Genomic DNA, 16,034 nt, shown 5'->3' with positions numbered 1-16,034 from the left:
AATAATAAAATTTATTAATTCCGGAGAGCATTGAGCTGCCGTTACCTCTTTGACAATAAAAATGTTTCTCAAAGCGAAATTTCAAATTATTTTTTATAAGATATATAAAATTTGTGCAGTTTTTCAATTGTTCTTTGACTAATATTTACTTTAATATATTGGTATATAAAGAAACTCTTTGGCTTCTTTTTATTGCCTTTATAGGGTACTACTGTACTGGCTCGTCTCCATTGAATTGGATAATAATTTTCCATGGCATTTTCCGAGTTGCCTCCTTCTCCCACGCTCGAGTAGCAGCAGGCAAATGTCGTGGGAGGACGCAAAAGAAGTCCAGCAGAAGACATAATAAAATTAATGCCGGAGCATTATGTGTTCTTTCCCGGACTCGAGACCGTCCGCCTGTTTGTCCGTGTGTCTAGGTCCTGCAGACGTGTGTTTGTCAATGCAATGAGCCATTAAAGCGCCGTTGAATGGGGCAGGCTCACACATAACGAGGCCATAAGAAGGCAATGACGTAAGAGTCAACTATCGAGGGGAATAAATCATATTGGGCCTTATTCAGGTCGCTTCCCACTTAAGCCCTGTCTTGAGTTGAATGCATAACAGAATGCGATATTTATGGAATTCTTCTGGCAGTTTCATCAGTACTTACGCTGTTTCGGCAACCGAAAGACGTTGCTAAATGCCAGAGCAGCTCACAGGGCGCTTTTCCATCTGGAAAATCTCTATTATGCCTATACTCTAAAAACACCAGATAGAATTTTCAATCAAAACGGTGCGGAGTGCAGCGAGCTTTATATAGTTTGTATTATTTGTGCAAGATTGGTGCAAAAACTGTGAGAGAGACAATCTGGTGAAATCATAATGCAAGTTGAAAACTAATAATAAATACTGATAATTAAAGCGAAACGAACTGGGCCAATGCAGAAAAACAGCTTTAAAACAAGGCACAACAACGAACGGGCGACAGACAGAGACAGATAGAGAGACACAGAGTGAGATGGAATCGATAATAATACAAAATTATAATTTCCATTTATGGCTGCAGGTGAAATACTTAATTCAATTTCAGTCAATTTATGTTTGTTGTTTTTTTTTTGCTAGCTAAAATATTTGAAATTGCAATTAACTGAAACGCAAAAAGTATGTACGTATAGTTTAAAAACTTTTTCTCTCTCCAACTAATTGGCAACAGCACGAAAAAAAGGCTAAAACGAAGTCGGTTGTTGCCGTATGTAAATTACTTTTGGGGGTGCGAGGACGAGGTGGTGCACATCTGAAGCTCTAAGGGGCTAAGAGTGTTAAAATGCACGGGTAATTATTCTTGGCTTAGAGGCTATGACAACAAAAGTGTTGAAAAAATGTACAGTTGTGGGCGGGGGGAGGGGTAAGTGGAGGGCTGGGGGCGTGGCTTGGGTGGTTGTGTGGCTAGTTTGGGCTGTTTGTTGCTCTTGTCTCTTGTGGTGCTGGTGGTGTGCGGGGTGTTGGGGAAACATTAATTCATTTACAAACTTAAATTGAACGTGAAATTATTAATTGCTTGCTTAATTAATTTATAATGAGTTTTTCAGTGGCATCTGTTTCGCGTCAGTGCAAGAGAGAGAGAGAGAGATAGCTAGTGAGCGGTGGTGCAGCTAGGCGATTTGTTAATATCAAGTATGCGCAGTGTGTGCCATGATCAGGGAGCTAAGGTTCGGAAAATGTCTGGAATGCCGTGTTGAGAATGTATTCAAGTGTACTGCAGTCTATTTCTTGGGGACTTGGGGTTTGTATCGTGTTAGATGAAGTTAGAGTTTCGGTTTTTGTGGGACTTATCTCTTTGGTTATCACAAGAAAGACATTCAGTTTAACATTACATTATGCACTGGATGAAGCGTACACTAGTGGCTAGATTGAAGGATAAATCATCGTCTTGGTTAATAATTATTTATATATATCGTATGTGTGTGTGTGTGTATGTGGATATATTGGACACAAGTATCGTAACGAAAATGAGTTGAAAGTAAAACTCCAATAAAACGTTCGTATGCCGCTTGCACCACATAACAAATCATGACTCAGCTCATCGAAATATTGAAATTTTGTAGAGTGTGTGGGGAGTATATAGTATATATAGGTAGTATTGTAATGGGCAAACCACGATCATCAATCATCAATCAGCGAGCGAACGAGCGAGCGAACGAACGAGGAACGAACGGCAGCAACTTCCGGCAGGATATATACGTATAGAGATATATTTGTATGTAAATGTGTTTGCGGGTGTGACTGTGTGTATGCTTGGAGGTATAAATATCAAAGTAAAAATTCAATTCAGTTCATTCGCTTATTATTACATCATTGAAAGTTCATCAAAAGAGAAAGTAAAATGTAATCCTTTACATAAATATTCATAGTCATTAATATAAGGTATACATGTCGTATAGGTGGATTTTATATATATATTCAAGGTCAGTCATCAATCAATCAATTCATATCAATTAAACAATTTACAAGTATGCGTATATATAATATATATATGTATATATATATTTAGAGAGAGAGAGACAAGAGACAGAGAGAGTGAGAGAGAGGAGCAAGACGGGGGGTTTTCTGGCTGGATTGGGGTTTGCTCACCAAGTCCACGTAATGAAAACTAAAAAACATTTAAATGAAAATAGCTTCGAATGTTCTTTTTAAGCTTCGACTTGGCTTCAACTAAAAAATGGTTTATACTTCGGCAGGACTTTTGCTTTACTGCTTCCACGCGCGGAAGAATTGCTTTTCGATTATAATGTTCTCGATTCGGAAAGTCTTTCTCTAGCCAAATCCTCGTTTGTTTCCGGTGCCGTTCACTTGGTGTTTGGGAACCGCTTGAAAGAATCTCATACGTGGAAATTGGTGAATGGTTAGTACTAAGTTCGGTTAACACAAATCACAGACATTACTTAAAAAGGATTCGCATTCAAAGTCATATTCAAATTCATATTCAAATTGAAGCATATGCCAAGTGTGTCAGTGTGATTGAGTGGGTGTTTGTGGCTGGGTGGGCGGTGTGTGTCCCGTGAAGTGGGCGTGGCCAGTTGATGGGCTCCAAGACCGATGCCGATTTTTGTATCTACTAAGCTCGACGGTCAAGAATCTGCCGTCTGAGTGTGTAAAAAGTATTGCTTTCAATCAACTAACAATGGATGGATGGTAGGTGGTATTCTGCGCGCAGAGCATTAAAAAATTCATAACGAGGGGGGGACAGGAGTGCTGACGGGAGAACTGAGAGCTCTGCGCTCTCATGAATAAATCAGAACTCAAAAAAATATGGGGGGGAAAAAACATGTTTTATTGTTCCATATCCATCCATACAAAGAGGAAATTATCCAAACGTTTGCACAAGGCATGGCACACACACATACTAACGCACGCACACACACAGCGACAAAGTGGAAATACAATGAACGAAATCAATATTAATAATAATGCCCAATGCAATATTAATGGGAAACTCAACTGCAAAAAGTATTAAGGCACACAAAACTGAATACATGTGAATACGAGTATGAATAAATATTAACACGCACACACGCATTCGCAATTAAATTGTTTTTATTCGTTATAAATTTGTTTCATTCATAATGTGTTACTTATGCTTTCTTTCCCCTCATCGGTATGTTTCTTTTTTTCTCATTTGTTTTTCGTATTTTCTATAAATTACTTGCTCTGCATTATTCATAATTATTGTATAAATCTTTATATTTGTTTGCCGGCGTTTTGTTTCAGTTTTCTTGCTTAAACAATTCCATGAAGATTGCTATAAATGAAATACAAACAAAATAGACAAAATGCCACAAACACGAGACAGAGCTAGAGCGAAAATTGGGAATTCAATGGATATTTAAAACTAAATAGTTACATACATATGCAAGTTGGTTGGTTTGGGAAAATGGGAATAAAGATTATAGAACTATTGGCTAGTAAACTAACTTTTTCAGCAAGGACGGTAATTCGTGATTCAATTCAATTCTCTACTGCGCTAAAAATCAAGGAGATTCTGCATTATTTAAAGAAATAACTTACTGAATTATTTAATGCGTTTCGATTGGGATACGTATCAGGGGTAATTAACCTAAGCTTCAGATGAGTGTACGTGTCTAAGCTAATTATTATTTTTGCTAAGTCAGAACTGCCTCCTTTTATTAGTTGGCAGTCAATTTGAATTTCTCTTCTAGGTTTCAAAATATCAGTATTTATGTATTGTTATTCAGTTAACACGAAAAGTATACGACCTGTGAATAATGTTACTTTCGACCATCCCAACAACGTAAAGGAAAATTGAAGGAACTTGGTGCAAGATATTGAACTCGACAAGGGGTGAGTATAACTTTGGTGTTGCATTAGTTAGTATAAGTAAATAAAAAACGAACAAATAATGAGATTACAAAAATCAGATTCATTTTATTTAAATAAGGTCGATTGATTGTTGCTAAAATAAGGACTAAGATTAATGTAAGATAAATTTATTGTACATAAAAATAAATTAATACAAGGTGCATACATTTATACATTGCATTTAATTGCGGGCCCAACGAAAATCGTTTCGATTTGGATCAAGAATCGTCCTCATCTTCGGACCCAGCCAGATCTTGGCTCGACTTCGATATTTGAATTCTAATAGGCGTCTGCAAACGCTCGGTTTCGTATATTCTGACCTTCAACTAAACGGAAGGGGATAGATGTAGGTTTTCTTAATGCTTAGATTGGTTTATAAAAATATAACACACAAAATACAAATGGTGTGGTGGTATATAATGAACATTTAACACACAAATCAAAACAAATAATCAAGCTCAGAGCCATTAAACCGAAAATTGGTTACACACAGATGATAAACTTGGATCATACCATAAAAATGGGATTGGCAAATAAACGAAATTAAATACTTTACACAAATTGTTACTCTTTGCCTCGCACGCAAGCAAATAAATGTCGTGAATTGAAACTGCATTGCGCACAAACAAAAAAATGTATCTCAAACAACGTGCTGGGAAAAGATTCGATAATTGTAATATAAACGAGTCGCATTTGCTCTTTTCTCGATTTCCGTACTCTTCCCTTGTGATTATTAATTTTATTCATTAAATAAAAAGATTTTTCGCAACATTTTTTCGTTTTGACTTTAATTAATTTCTGTTGCGAATACATTTTAAAGAGAATTGCGTACACGCATTTATTCATTGCTGGTCCGTGAATGCAAACCAATTTTATGACTGACAGCGGAATGAAATTATTAAAATTGCGCATTATGATGATTGCCGTTGTGGTAATGGTGTTATTATTGTTATTATTTGCACTGCTTTCTGATTTGTTTGCGCCTCGATGCGAATTACTCGGTCTATCGAGTGTTCGGTGGATGGATGGATGGATGGATGGATGGATGGTTGGATGAATGGATCGAAGAGCTCATCTCCGACCTTAATTGCTTGTAATTAACTGCGATAATTGCTTAAAAATTCGTTTGAATGCATTACGCGAGAAAGATACTCGTGAGTGGGAAGATTGAAGCTCACTTCCGAGAAAAATGCATAAGCTGTCGAACTAATTTAATCGGTACTTGGAAAATTCGCAGATAATTTAATTTTAAGATTACTCTTGCTGAATCTTCAAACCATTTGCTCGTGGGTGTGTGAATGGGTGCTTTTGCATTTGTGAAGGTGAGCATTTCGAGTGCATTCATGCGTGTGCCTGTGTTGGGGTGTTCTCGGTTGTTTGGCGCGCGTGTGTGGGTGTGTGTGCATGTGTGTGTGCCGGCCAAAAAGATAGCTTGAAATACCTGCCAACCTTGAAGTGGATTTGTGGGATTTGGCCAACTCGTTAGTCAGTTACTCAATCATTAATTTGCCATTGCGTAACCAAGGGAAATTTTTGAAACTCTGTAAGTGCCTCTCAAGGAATATGTTGCACGTTGAGCTGCAGTGCAGCTGTGTTGTGGCAAGATCTAATTGGATTATGCGATTAGCACAAGTTCAAAAGCCGATTTTTCTTCTCCCGATTGGCTTTGCTAAACTGAAACTTGACTCGAACTTGCAGTGTTTGCTTTCGGCAAAAGGCGCGTAAAATTGTTAAATGGTGCGCTGGCAACGTTTAGTTGATTTGGCCAAATTGCGCTGCGCTTAACAAATTGCATGGAAATGTTTGCCCCAGCAGACGGATGGGCGAAAAGTTTTTGGCCAACTGGAGTCGGTTCGTTTCGGCTCGGGCCATTTGTCGGCCAGAAGTTGCAAGTTGCTTGTGATTTATGCACTGACAGCTTGTGGTGCGTGTCTGGGCCTTTTATTTATGAGTTTTGTTTCGCCTTCGTTCGCATTGCGAGCGTAAACAAACGCAGAAGTATGCTACAGATAATGGTATTTATTCTGGGCTGTTGGCCGACTTCAATCCGTCTCTTAGCTTTCTCTGCTCTGTGGTTAATTAAAACGCAAAGAAAACTTTTCGGATCAAATTGGTACACAGTACCATTGGCACAGCACACAGACACACAATCACTGACACGGACACACGCACACGCACGCAAAAGGGCACGCATCCAGGATATTCAAAATGCAGAGAGCAACGAAATAACATCATCCTTGTGTGCGCACACCACACACACACATTCAAAGTGTATATCGTAAGTAGTAAACAAGTAGTAAAATCTGATGTATGTACCTGAAGCAATAAAAATAATCACGAGTGGCAGGAGGCAAGTCAAAATCATAATAAAAACAACACGAATAAGGCTTTAGCGGGAGGCAAACAGAGATAGAGAGAGGGAAACTGAGATTTACATATATAGAGAGTTGGTAAAACACACAAAAATTTGGTTATAGCAATTCACATTCGTTGCGGTTACATTCTCAGTTTGGCTGCGTTCCAGCTAAGACAAGAGCCAAATAAAAAGACACGGAAAATGAAATGGAAACGTAGTGGCCAGAATGAAAAACCGAATCGGGTGGAGGGGGTGTGTTCAGGAAAAGATAAGGCCAAAACATGTTGCAGGTTGTTAATCAAACAAGCAGGCAGACAAACACACGACAAGCTAACGTTGCATGTTGGACAAAATGAAAGTGTAAATATTTTCGACACGCGCGCGCGCCCAAAAGCAGGCAATAAAAACTTGATTATGGAATTCGCATTGCTTTCTCGTATCGCATGACTCTTGTTGCTAAACACTGTCATATAAAAAAGTGTGTTGGACGGATACACAAACACAAATACAGATACAGATACAAATACAAATACGAACGGAAACGGAAATGGGAACAGAAACAAAAACAGAAATGGAAACCGAAATCGTAACCGTAAACAAAAAGTAAAACAAACCGAACCGAATATGTTTGGGAACGTACGAGTAACTGGAATTGTTTTGAGTTGCACAAAATGCATCGAGCACAGACAGTTGGTTACTGGATTACAGCATTACAGCATTACTGGAGTACTGGATTACTGATTACTGGATTATTTGCTTTGATTTAATGCTTTACATGGTTCTTTGAGGGGCGGGCAAGGAAAACATTCCGCTTGGTGTAGAGTATAGTACTTTTGGTATTTTGGTTTTTTGTTTTTTTTGTTTTTTTTTTTTTTTGTTTGTTTCGAGTATTACAATATAGTTGTTGCACCTTCGGGAATCTCAATCTCATATCGAAAAGGAAAACTAATCGAATCGAATAAATTTTGGTAGTAGTATTTGTAGTAGTAGTAGTAACATCATTAACATAAGTTATACATACATATACATAATGTAAACTAAATGAGCATTAGCATGTTAACGTAAAACATAATGAATGCGTTCAAGATCACCTACACATACATACGCTGTATGTATCAATAGGTACTGGTATATATATATATATATATGTGTGTGTGATGTAGAAAATGCTATATATATATATCGTACTTAAGTAAACTCGGCCGGGGGCCTCTCATTTTTTGTATCATTTTTTGGTTTCCATCTTCTTGCATTACTTAAACGTAAACAAACGTAAACACACGAACATAGGGCTTAGGCATTATAAGTATATATGTGTTTAGGTATATAGAAATATATAGAAAGGTGGAAAAAGTTCAAGTTGTACAAAATGCACGCTTGGCGGCAGTTCTAGTCCTGAACACAGGTTTTCAAATCGAGTGTGTCTGTATTGGTAGCAGTAAATGTTTGGTTCGGTCCTCAGTCGGTTAACTAAAATCTAGCTTTCGAATTTATTGCAACACACATTACCACATCAAATGAAACACAAGCTGGTGAAATTCTCTGATCAGATATGGTTAATTCTTTTGCCTACTCAATTCAATAAAACATATCCTCAAACCCTGTATTACGATTGCACTTTAAACAACTAAGTTTCGAGTTCAGGCGAAGTAAAAGCTATCGAACATTTATAATTATGCACTCGAAGTACAAATATACCAACAGAATTATTTATAGCCGAGCAAGCAGTTCATGTCAGCGATCGCTGATAATGATGAAATACATGTTGCCGTAGCTATATCCTCATTCCCATCTCAATCTCCAGCGCCGTTCCATTCCAATCGCAACCCTACGCTGTCATCAAAGTATGTAATTTTAATTTGACTTTTATTAATTTATATGTTTCACGAAGGGCGACAGATGCGATGGGAGAGCACTGTGCCGATAAGTTGATGGTCAGCCATAAAGCAGCCAATGAATTATTATTGTAGCGAACGGGCAAACAGCCATTGAGGCGGCATCAGGCATTAAGCCTGGCCCACACGGACGCAAACACACACACACACACACTCACATTCGCACTGGGCAAAGGAGAATGGAGAATGGATAGAGGACAGAAACGTTGACAGGAGAACTTACACAGAGTCCTGGGCATGCATTATGCAGCAATTGCTGTTGTCAACTGACAATGCAGCGAAGGCAGCTGCCGCCTGCCAGTAAATTAAGCGGAAAAGTGTGTTGCGGCATATGAGGCGGGGGCTTCGATGGGGACATGGAGATTGGGGGACTTTTGGGTGCCAGGGGGTCCTGGAGCACAAAAAACGTAAGGCAGCACACACGGCGGCCGACCAATGCGATCTGGACCGTCGGCTGGCAGTATTATTTGCTGCAGTCGGAAATAACTCAACCGCAAATGAGATAAATTGCGCGCACACAGATAATTGCATGGAGGCCCCCAGACGGCGTTGTGGCATGGAAATGAAATACATTGCACATACGCCGCGTTGGTTTTTTCCTCTTCCAGCTCTTTGCAATTTTTATATATGCATGAGCGTCGTCGTCCCAAAGCAATCGTCATGTTTGTGACTCTCCAGCGTGTGCGTGTGCGTGAGTTTCATTTTTCGGCCGCTGTACAAATATTTATGTGGTTACCAACACACCGACACTCAAACACTCGGGCGGGCGTGTAATGAGAAAATATTGCGCATACGCACTGTGCGCTCATTAAAGGCGATCGCTGATGGCACTCGCCAGACTTGCTCGATAATAGCTAGTTGTAGTTGTATTTACAATGCGAATAACACAAAGGCTACCGCTTTAAATCAATTTCGGCTATCAAAATAGTTCGATGCTTTTATTTTCGGTTCGCTTAATCGAGTGGAAGTACTCGGTTTTTTCCCTTACAATTCCACAAACAAGTGCATTTGTATCTGAACCTTCATTTAACTATAAGCGTAAATAGTTATGCATATCATTGTAGTTATGTACCACTTTGCGGTACGTGTGTAGTAACTTTGCACGAGTTTGATTTGGTAAAATGAAAAACTGAACAAAAAAACTGGGCCGGCGATTGATAAAAGTTCAATTTGAAGTACGTTTGGAAAATTCGTTATTCCTCTAGGATGCAGTATACAGTATGGGTCGCTTACGTTCATATACACTTTACGGATATACATACACATACATTTAGGAGAACGCTTAACACGGATGTTTAATTGATTTAACTATAAATTTGATTTATGCTGCTTCAATGTTTGTGACCTTCGCTAAGATTGTGACTAATAAATGTACGCTTCGCTCTATGCGTTAGCGTTTATCCGTATCTTTATCAATTGTAATTGAATTGTTGCATTATTGTCGTAGTTTACGTTAATTTATCTCCTAGCATAATCAAGTGGATAAGCATCTTCCTATGCAAACGAGTAACTATCCCCCTATGCCCTATAATCTCCCTCTCTCTGATATGATACGAATAATTGGCTCCTTTTCCGAATCCCCTTCCTCTGCATATATTACATACTCCTTATCTGTACACACGAGTCCTAATCAGCGTAGAAGCGAATGTGCCAATTTGTAATTGTAATTTTTGGCCAGGCAAACAAATAGCGAACGAGAAAGAAACAAATTGTCCCCATTCCCCCTCCATTCCGATTGGGGGCTAACACTCGTACTCGAGAATGAATCCCTCTCCCTTGGACGTGGACCTCGAATGTTGCTGATGCGGCAGCAGCAGTGGCACGGTTGTTGCTGCCGCAACGCTGGACGTCGCTGCTGCTGTCGGCTGTACGGTTGCTCGGCTTAAATTTACTTGTGACAACATTGCGGTGGCCGTTAATTTGCCATTGTAGGCGAGGGCGGGATTCAGTGTGGGCGTGGCACCGTGTCCATAATAGTTCAGAGCGGAGGTAAGTGGCACGGACTGCTGTTGCTGCTGCTGCTGCGTGCCGCGTCGATGTTGCTGCTGTTTGGCCATATAATCCGTGCTCGTATTTGCCGTGGCATTGCGCAACGTTATGAAGGTGTCGAAGTTGTCGGCGGTCGAGGAGGCGTTCGAAGTGCTCGAGTTTCGGCGGTTGCCCAAATGTTGTTGCTGCACTTTGGGCGCGGTGGGTTGCAGGTTCAGATTGAGCTTTAGGTGCTGCTGCTGCTGCTGGGACATTGATGAGTTCGACGAGGAGGAGTTGGACAGCGAGGACGAGTTGACCGAGTGGGCGGGCGGGTGCTGCTGCTGATTCGCATAGTATTTGCGCAAATTCTCCAGCATATAGCGATTGTTTGCATTTCCGGCTGAGCTGACAGCGACCAATGTTGTTGCTCCTCCCGCTGGTGTTGCTGCAGTTGCTGTTCCTGCTGCTATTGCTGTTGCTGCCACTGCTCCTGCTGCAGCTAATGCCGCTGGCTCTGGCTTTGGCTGATGGAACTGTGGCCCTGCGGTTGGCGTCGGCATCGTTATCTGCTGCTTGCTGCTGGTGGCATAGAGTACATCGCTGCTTTGTCCCGGCAGCGCCAAATTGATGACACTGCCTGTTGCAGCTGGCATTGCGGTTGCTGCTGCAGTCGGGATTGCTGCGTGCTGTCGCTCCATCTCCAGTGCATGGGCTCTTGTCCTGCCCTTTGCCCTGCTCCCCGACTGATAGCTGCGGGCGTAGTGGGCCTCCATCAGGTCCGCCCGTCGCTGTCTGGCCACATCCGGCTGTTCGCCGCCTTCTCCGGCACTCCTGCCGAATCCGTAGAACTCGGCCCGCGGATAGTGCGCAGAGCTCGTGGCCCTGTCGTAGTTTCTGCCCCGCTGTCGCTGGAAGTGCTCCAGGTAGCTCTCGCCAACTCCCCGTTCGCCCACGAGGAGATTCTGTTCCTCCAGCCCCACTTCATCGCCCACCTCCTGGCGCTGCAAATGCTGATTGAGGGACTGGTAGAATGTGCTTTCGGCCAGATTCTCATTATAGGATGTCGCACTCGCCGGCTGATGCCAATCAGCGTCTTCGCATTCGTTCACTTTGACGCGAATGCGTATGTCGCGGGCCATGTAATCCGGCCTTCCGCCAGCAGCCTCATCCTCGGCACTCAATCCATCCACCGCCAGCCCAGCCTCATCGTCATCGTCATCCTCCTCGTCGTCGTCGTAAAAGAATCTTGCTGATTTGGCGCTTTCCGCCAGCAGCAAGTCCTCGCTCTCCTCCAAAGCCAGGGCATAGCTCGTTAGGTTGTCAAAGTAGTATTCGCACATTTTGTCCGGGTGCTCGTAGCGTAGTTTAAAGTCCTTGGGATCTTCCTCTGGTTCCTGCCGGTTAGTAGTGGGTCCACTAAATACCGAGGCATAGTCGGAACTGCTCATCGAGTCCGAGTTGAGGGCCGTGTTTCTTACCTTCGACTTGGACGCAATGGGCAAAGTGCCGAGGTTCTCGTAGTTAGCACCATAGTTGGCTGCCTGCGATTGACTCCTTTTGTGCCTGGGAGGGCGTGGAGTCTCTGGGGCAGGATCATGCTGCTTGGCCAGGGCTTTCCGCTGGGCTCCACTTACACGACCCACTGAGTGGGCCGACTGCTTGGTGGTGCTCAGCTGGTGATCGAAGTTTTGCTCCAAGTAGGCATCCAAATAGTGGAGGTTCTTGCTGAGATCAATCTCAGATTTGTAGCTCTTGTAGATGGTCGCCTGTTTGCAGCGAGATTCGTAGCTGGAGATGTTCGCCCGATCACTGATAAAGCGGAAGCTCTCATCCTTGGCCAGGGTATGGAAGCCACTGAATTCTGAACCACCAAGGGATCCCCCGTCACCGGTGGTCGTCTTGAAGTTCCGGCACTTGTCGCGTATTTTCTGGATACCCTGCCGTGTCTTGGCCTGCAGTCGCTCAAAGTAATTCGCCTTGGTCACCGGCGATGTGGAGTGATTTAGTCTTGGATGATAGGCGGTGGTGTGCTGTATGTCATAGGCGCCACCGCCCGAAGCCCGCATGCTCTGAATGCTGTGCGTCCTATTGGGATAGCTCAGTTTCAGCTTGGGCAGCGATGGCGGATCCTCAGCGGCGGCGCGGTTGTGCAGTTTTCTTAGGGAAAGTTGCTTGAAAATGGCCCTCGATCGCTTGGGCTTGCCACTCGAGGTGTTTGTCCTCCTGCCCAACAAATCACCCGAGTCATTGTCGAAGTCCTGCCGCTCGAAGCGCCGCACTGGCACTCCATGCAGATAGTGATGCTCGGAGGGGGGATTCTGGCTTCGATTGGACTCGAAAAGTCTTCGCAAGCCGCGACCCTGCCTCTGGGGTCGGGAACTCCTGGCGTTCGCCGCACTCCTCAGACGCGTATTAACGCTCAGCGTTAGGATCTCATCGTCGTGGAAAATGGAGAAGGGATTCGTGATCACCGTGGAGCTGTCTCCCATCTGATTGGTGGAGGGGCTTAAACTGCTTACGGATCTAGTCTTAAGGCTAACGCTACTCCTAGGCCTACTAATGGCTACTTCCTTCTGCTTACTATCTAGTACAACTACAACTTTGGCTTCACTGTGCTGCTGGTGTGGCAATAACTGCTGTCCCCTAACTTGCCCCAGATCCGTTTCGGATCGCGAGCGGACTGATGGAGCATCCGAGCCCGCCTTGCGCCGCAGCTCCTTCAAGGAGTTGCTCTGCTTGCGGAAGCGGTAGAACGGATTGTTGATGCTCAGCTTCTGGAGCAGCACCTGCGTTTCCTCGGGCGTGAGTGGACCCACTGGCAAGGGATCCACTGGACCCGGCTGCTGCTGCTGCTGCTCCACACTCGTCACATTCAGGTGGAGCAGCTTGGGCGCCGTCGCCGGCTTCATGTCCCTGTTCATATTGTTCTCGAGGTCACGCTTGCTGCTACTGGTCTTGCTGCTAGTCAGCGAACTGCTGCCCTCGCTGTTGCTGCTGTCGCTGGTTTTGGCCACCTCTGAGGTGTTGTTATTATCGCTATTGGTCAGGACAGTAGTCGATGTGGAACTGATTTTGTGGTTGTTATTGTTGTTGTGGCTTACACTACTGTCATCAAGTCGCTGTTCGTTCGGTGTTTTGTGTTGGTCCGTCAGTTCGTTTTGGTGTTCGTTTTCGTTTTGGTTTTTGTTTTTGTTATCGTGTTGCTGTTGCTGTTGCGTTAGCTGTTCGTTGGATTCGCTAGTGGTATCAATTGCCTGCTAGACCCTAGTGGGCGGTTGTAATATCATTGCAGCCATGCGTACCTTCATTGCCTCCGGTGATCCGTGTCCCGGGTACTGTTGCTGCGGATGCTGGGATGCGGCATGTAGGGCAGCGGCTGCTGCTGCTGCTGCGTGCTGCTGCTGTTGCTGCTGCTGCTGTTGTTGCTGCTGCTGCTGGTGATGATGGAAGCCCGCTGGCGTGGTGTAAATCGAATCACCTTGAGGGCCACTCGTGCTATCCGAGCGTGATTTCAAATCAGCTTTCTCGCTGCGGGCGACAAACAAAAAGGAAAAGAGATGAGAATGAGAATGAGAATGAGATGGGTGGAGCAAATCGTTATCGAAAATTGTTTGCCCAAGTGACAATTGTGTGGGTGGTGGTTAAGTGGTTGGGTGGTGGCTCATCGGCTGCCATCGCTGATTGGCAAATTGTATCCCTCACGCATATCTGAATATCTATTTAGTTTTTGTCGCTGCCTCGCCTCGCCGCAGGCAATTGTTTACTTGGGGCTTAGGAAATTAGATATGCCCCTTGCCCCCTTGCATCCTTGCCACCATCAATTTACTCTCGAGATGGGCCCAGAAATTTAGCCTACAAAAAGAATTTTGTGGAATTGTGGTCGGAGCGTGTGCTCGATACGGAAATTCTAAATCCATTTCCGTTCTCCTTTTAATATTGATCTGTTCAGTGGTACACTTTGAACTTGTGTGTATATAAACAGAATATATGTAGTTATTCTAAACTCCTAAACAAGAGGAACAAAGGACGTTAGCGGTGAGTGGCCAAATAACCTCTCATAACTCATATTTCAGGACTGGGGCTGCATGGCATGCAGCAACAATGAGCGCTAGGTTGCCCCCTGTTTTGAATTGCTTCTATTGGAAAACAAAATATTATTTACCCTTCTGGAGTTTTGGGTTATATCAAATGTTTATATTCTAACGAGTTAAGCGGGCAACTGTTCAACCTATGATCCAAATGAAAATTATTGAGAAAGAAAAGTTTAAATAAGTTTCACTTTCGCTATAAAATTATTATAATTTACACTAGTTAAATTTCCTTAATTATTCTACATAATAGTCTTAGCGAACCACTTTCTCACCATGTGTGAGGGTATTTCTACTTTGTTCTGCGCCAAACAAAAATGTTTGCTCGCCGATGCATATATTGAATATATGAAAAATGTATAATATTTTATGTCCCTCACACACACACACACGTACGTGCAGTGGAAAACATTTTTCATTGTTCCAATGCTGTACGTGTGCATTTGTATTGGTGGGCGAGTTGCTTTATTCGGCCAGTAGGGGCGCATAAATTGGCCCGCCAGCGCCACCTGTTGGGTGCAGGATGCGGCTGCATAAAAATATATCAAAATGGTCATTTATCTATGGCCCCCACCCTGTACATGTGTGTGAGTGTGTGTGTGTGTGTCTGTGGGTGTGTACGTATTACGCTTCAACTTACCTGTCTTTATCCGATGATTTATAGCCCGTGGAACCTGTGCCATGCGAGAGGAAAGAGAAAGGAAAGAGAAAGGGGAAGATTCATATTAGAGTGTGCAATATTCAGGAATATAAATTCCACCCATTATTCTTTGAAGGGTGTGGTTGTGTCCCGCTGCAAAATAGTAGAAATTAGCTGTGAAAATACCGCTGGCAATTTGCAAACAGACAGCTAGACAGAGGGCTATGTACATATGTACATACATATATGAATATATTCTTGAAATGTGCCCTTGGAGCGCCGTGATAAATGAGCCAAGGACTTATTGATTGCGAGGGACGTGTAAATTCCCAACGAGGTGTTCGCAAATTTTGATGGATAACGAAGGGGTGAAGTGAAGGCTCCCTTCCCTCGGCCAGAGATATATGTGCCACAGTATCGGGTCGCACTTGAGAGATCTGTCAAACGGCATTTGACAACTGGAAGGCAGCTGCAGCAGTCAGTCAGCCAGTCAGCCAGTCAAATTGACAGCTTGATTGACAACTGAGAAATTGCGATTAGGTGCCTGGGACTCGGGACACAGCCTGAAAAGTGTTTACAGATCACGAGGATGTGGATGGGTAACTGTGTGCAGGAACGGCTCGGATGTCCTTCAGCAATGGCAAAGTTTCGCCCTTGCTCCTTTTGAAAATTGTTTTACAATTGTAAAAAGTTTCACCGCTTTTTGTCTGCGTTTTGATTTCTAA

The 16,034-nt window shown here is 43.2% G+C and overlaps 1 protein-coding gene across 5 annotated transcripts in view; it reads right to left on the bottom strand.

The window, feature by feature from the left end:
- The window catches only part of LOC6728934 (kin of IRRE-like protein 1), a 70,966-nt gene that overhangs the window by 10,392 nt on the left and 44,540 nt on the right, over positions 1–16,034 (bottom strand). For 4 of the 5 annotated variants that reach the window (XM_016177203.3, XM_016177202.3, XM_016177205.3 and 1 more), the window contains exons 13-14: positions 15,310–15,343; positions 13,884–14,109 (exon numbers count right to left, since the gene is read on the bottom strand). In XM_016177203.3, coding sequence (XP_016035611.1) covers positions 13,884–14,109; positions 15,310–15,343 — 260 coding nt within the window. Of the gene's footprint in view, positions 1–3,558; positions 4,686–13,883; positions 14,110–15,309; positions 15,344–16,034 lie in introns of those variants that run through there. The other variant, XM_016177204.3, reaches the window with a different exon arrangement.

This window comes from Drosophila simulans, chromosome 3R (genome assembly GCF_016746395.2).
Source record: "Drosophila simulans strain w501 chromosome 3R, Prin_Dsim_3.1, whole genome shotgun sequence".
NCBI lineage: Eukaryota > Metazoa > Arthropoda > Insecta > Diptera > Drosophilidae > Drosophila > Drosophila simulans.
The sequence above is the reverse complement of the archived record's forward strand: the minus strand, read 5'-3'. Positions and strand labels throughout refer to the sequence as shown.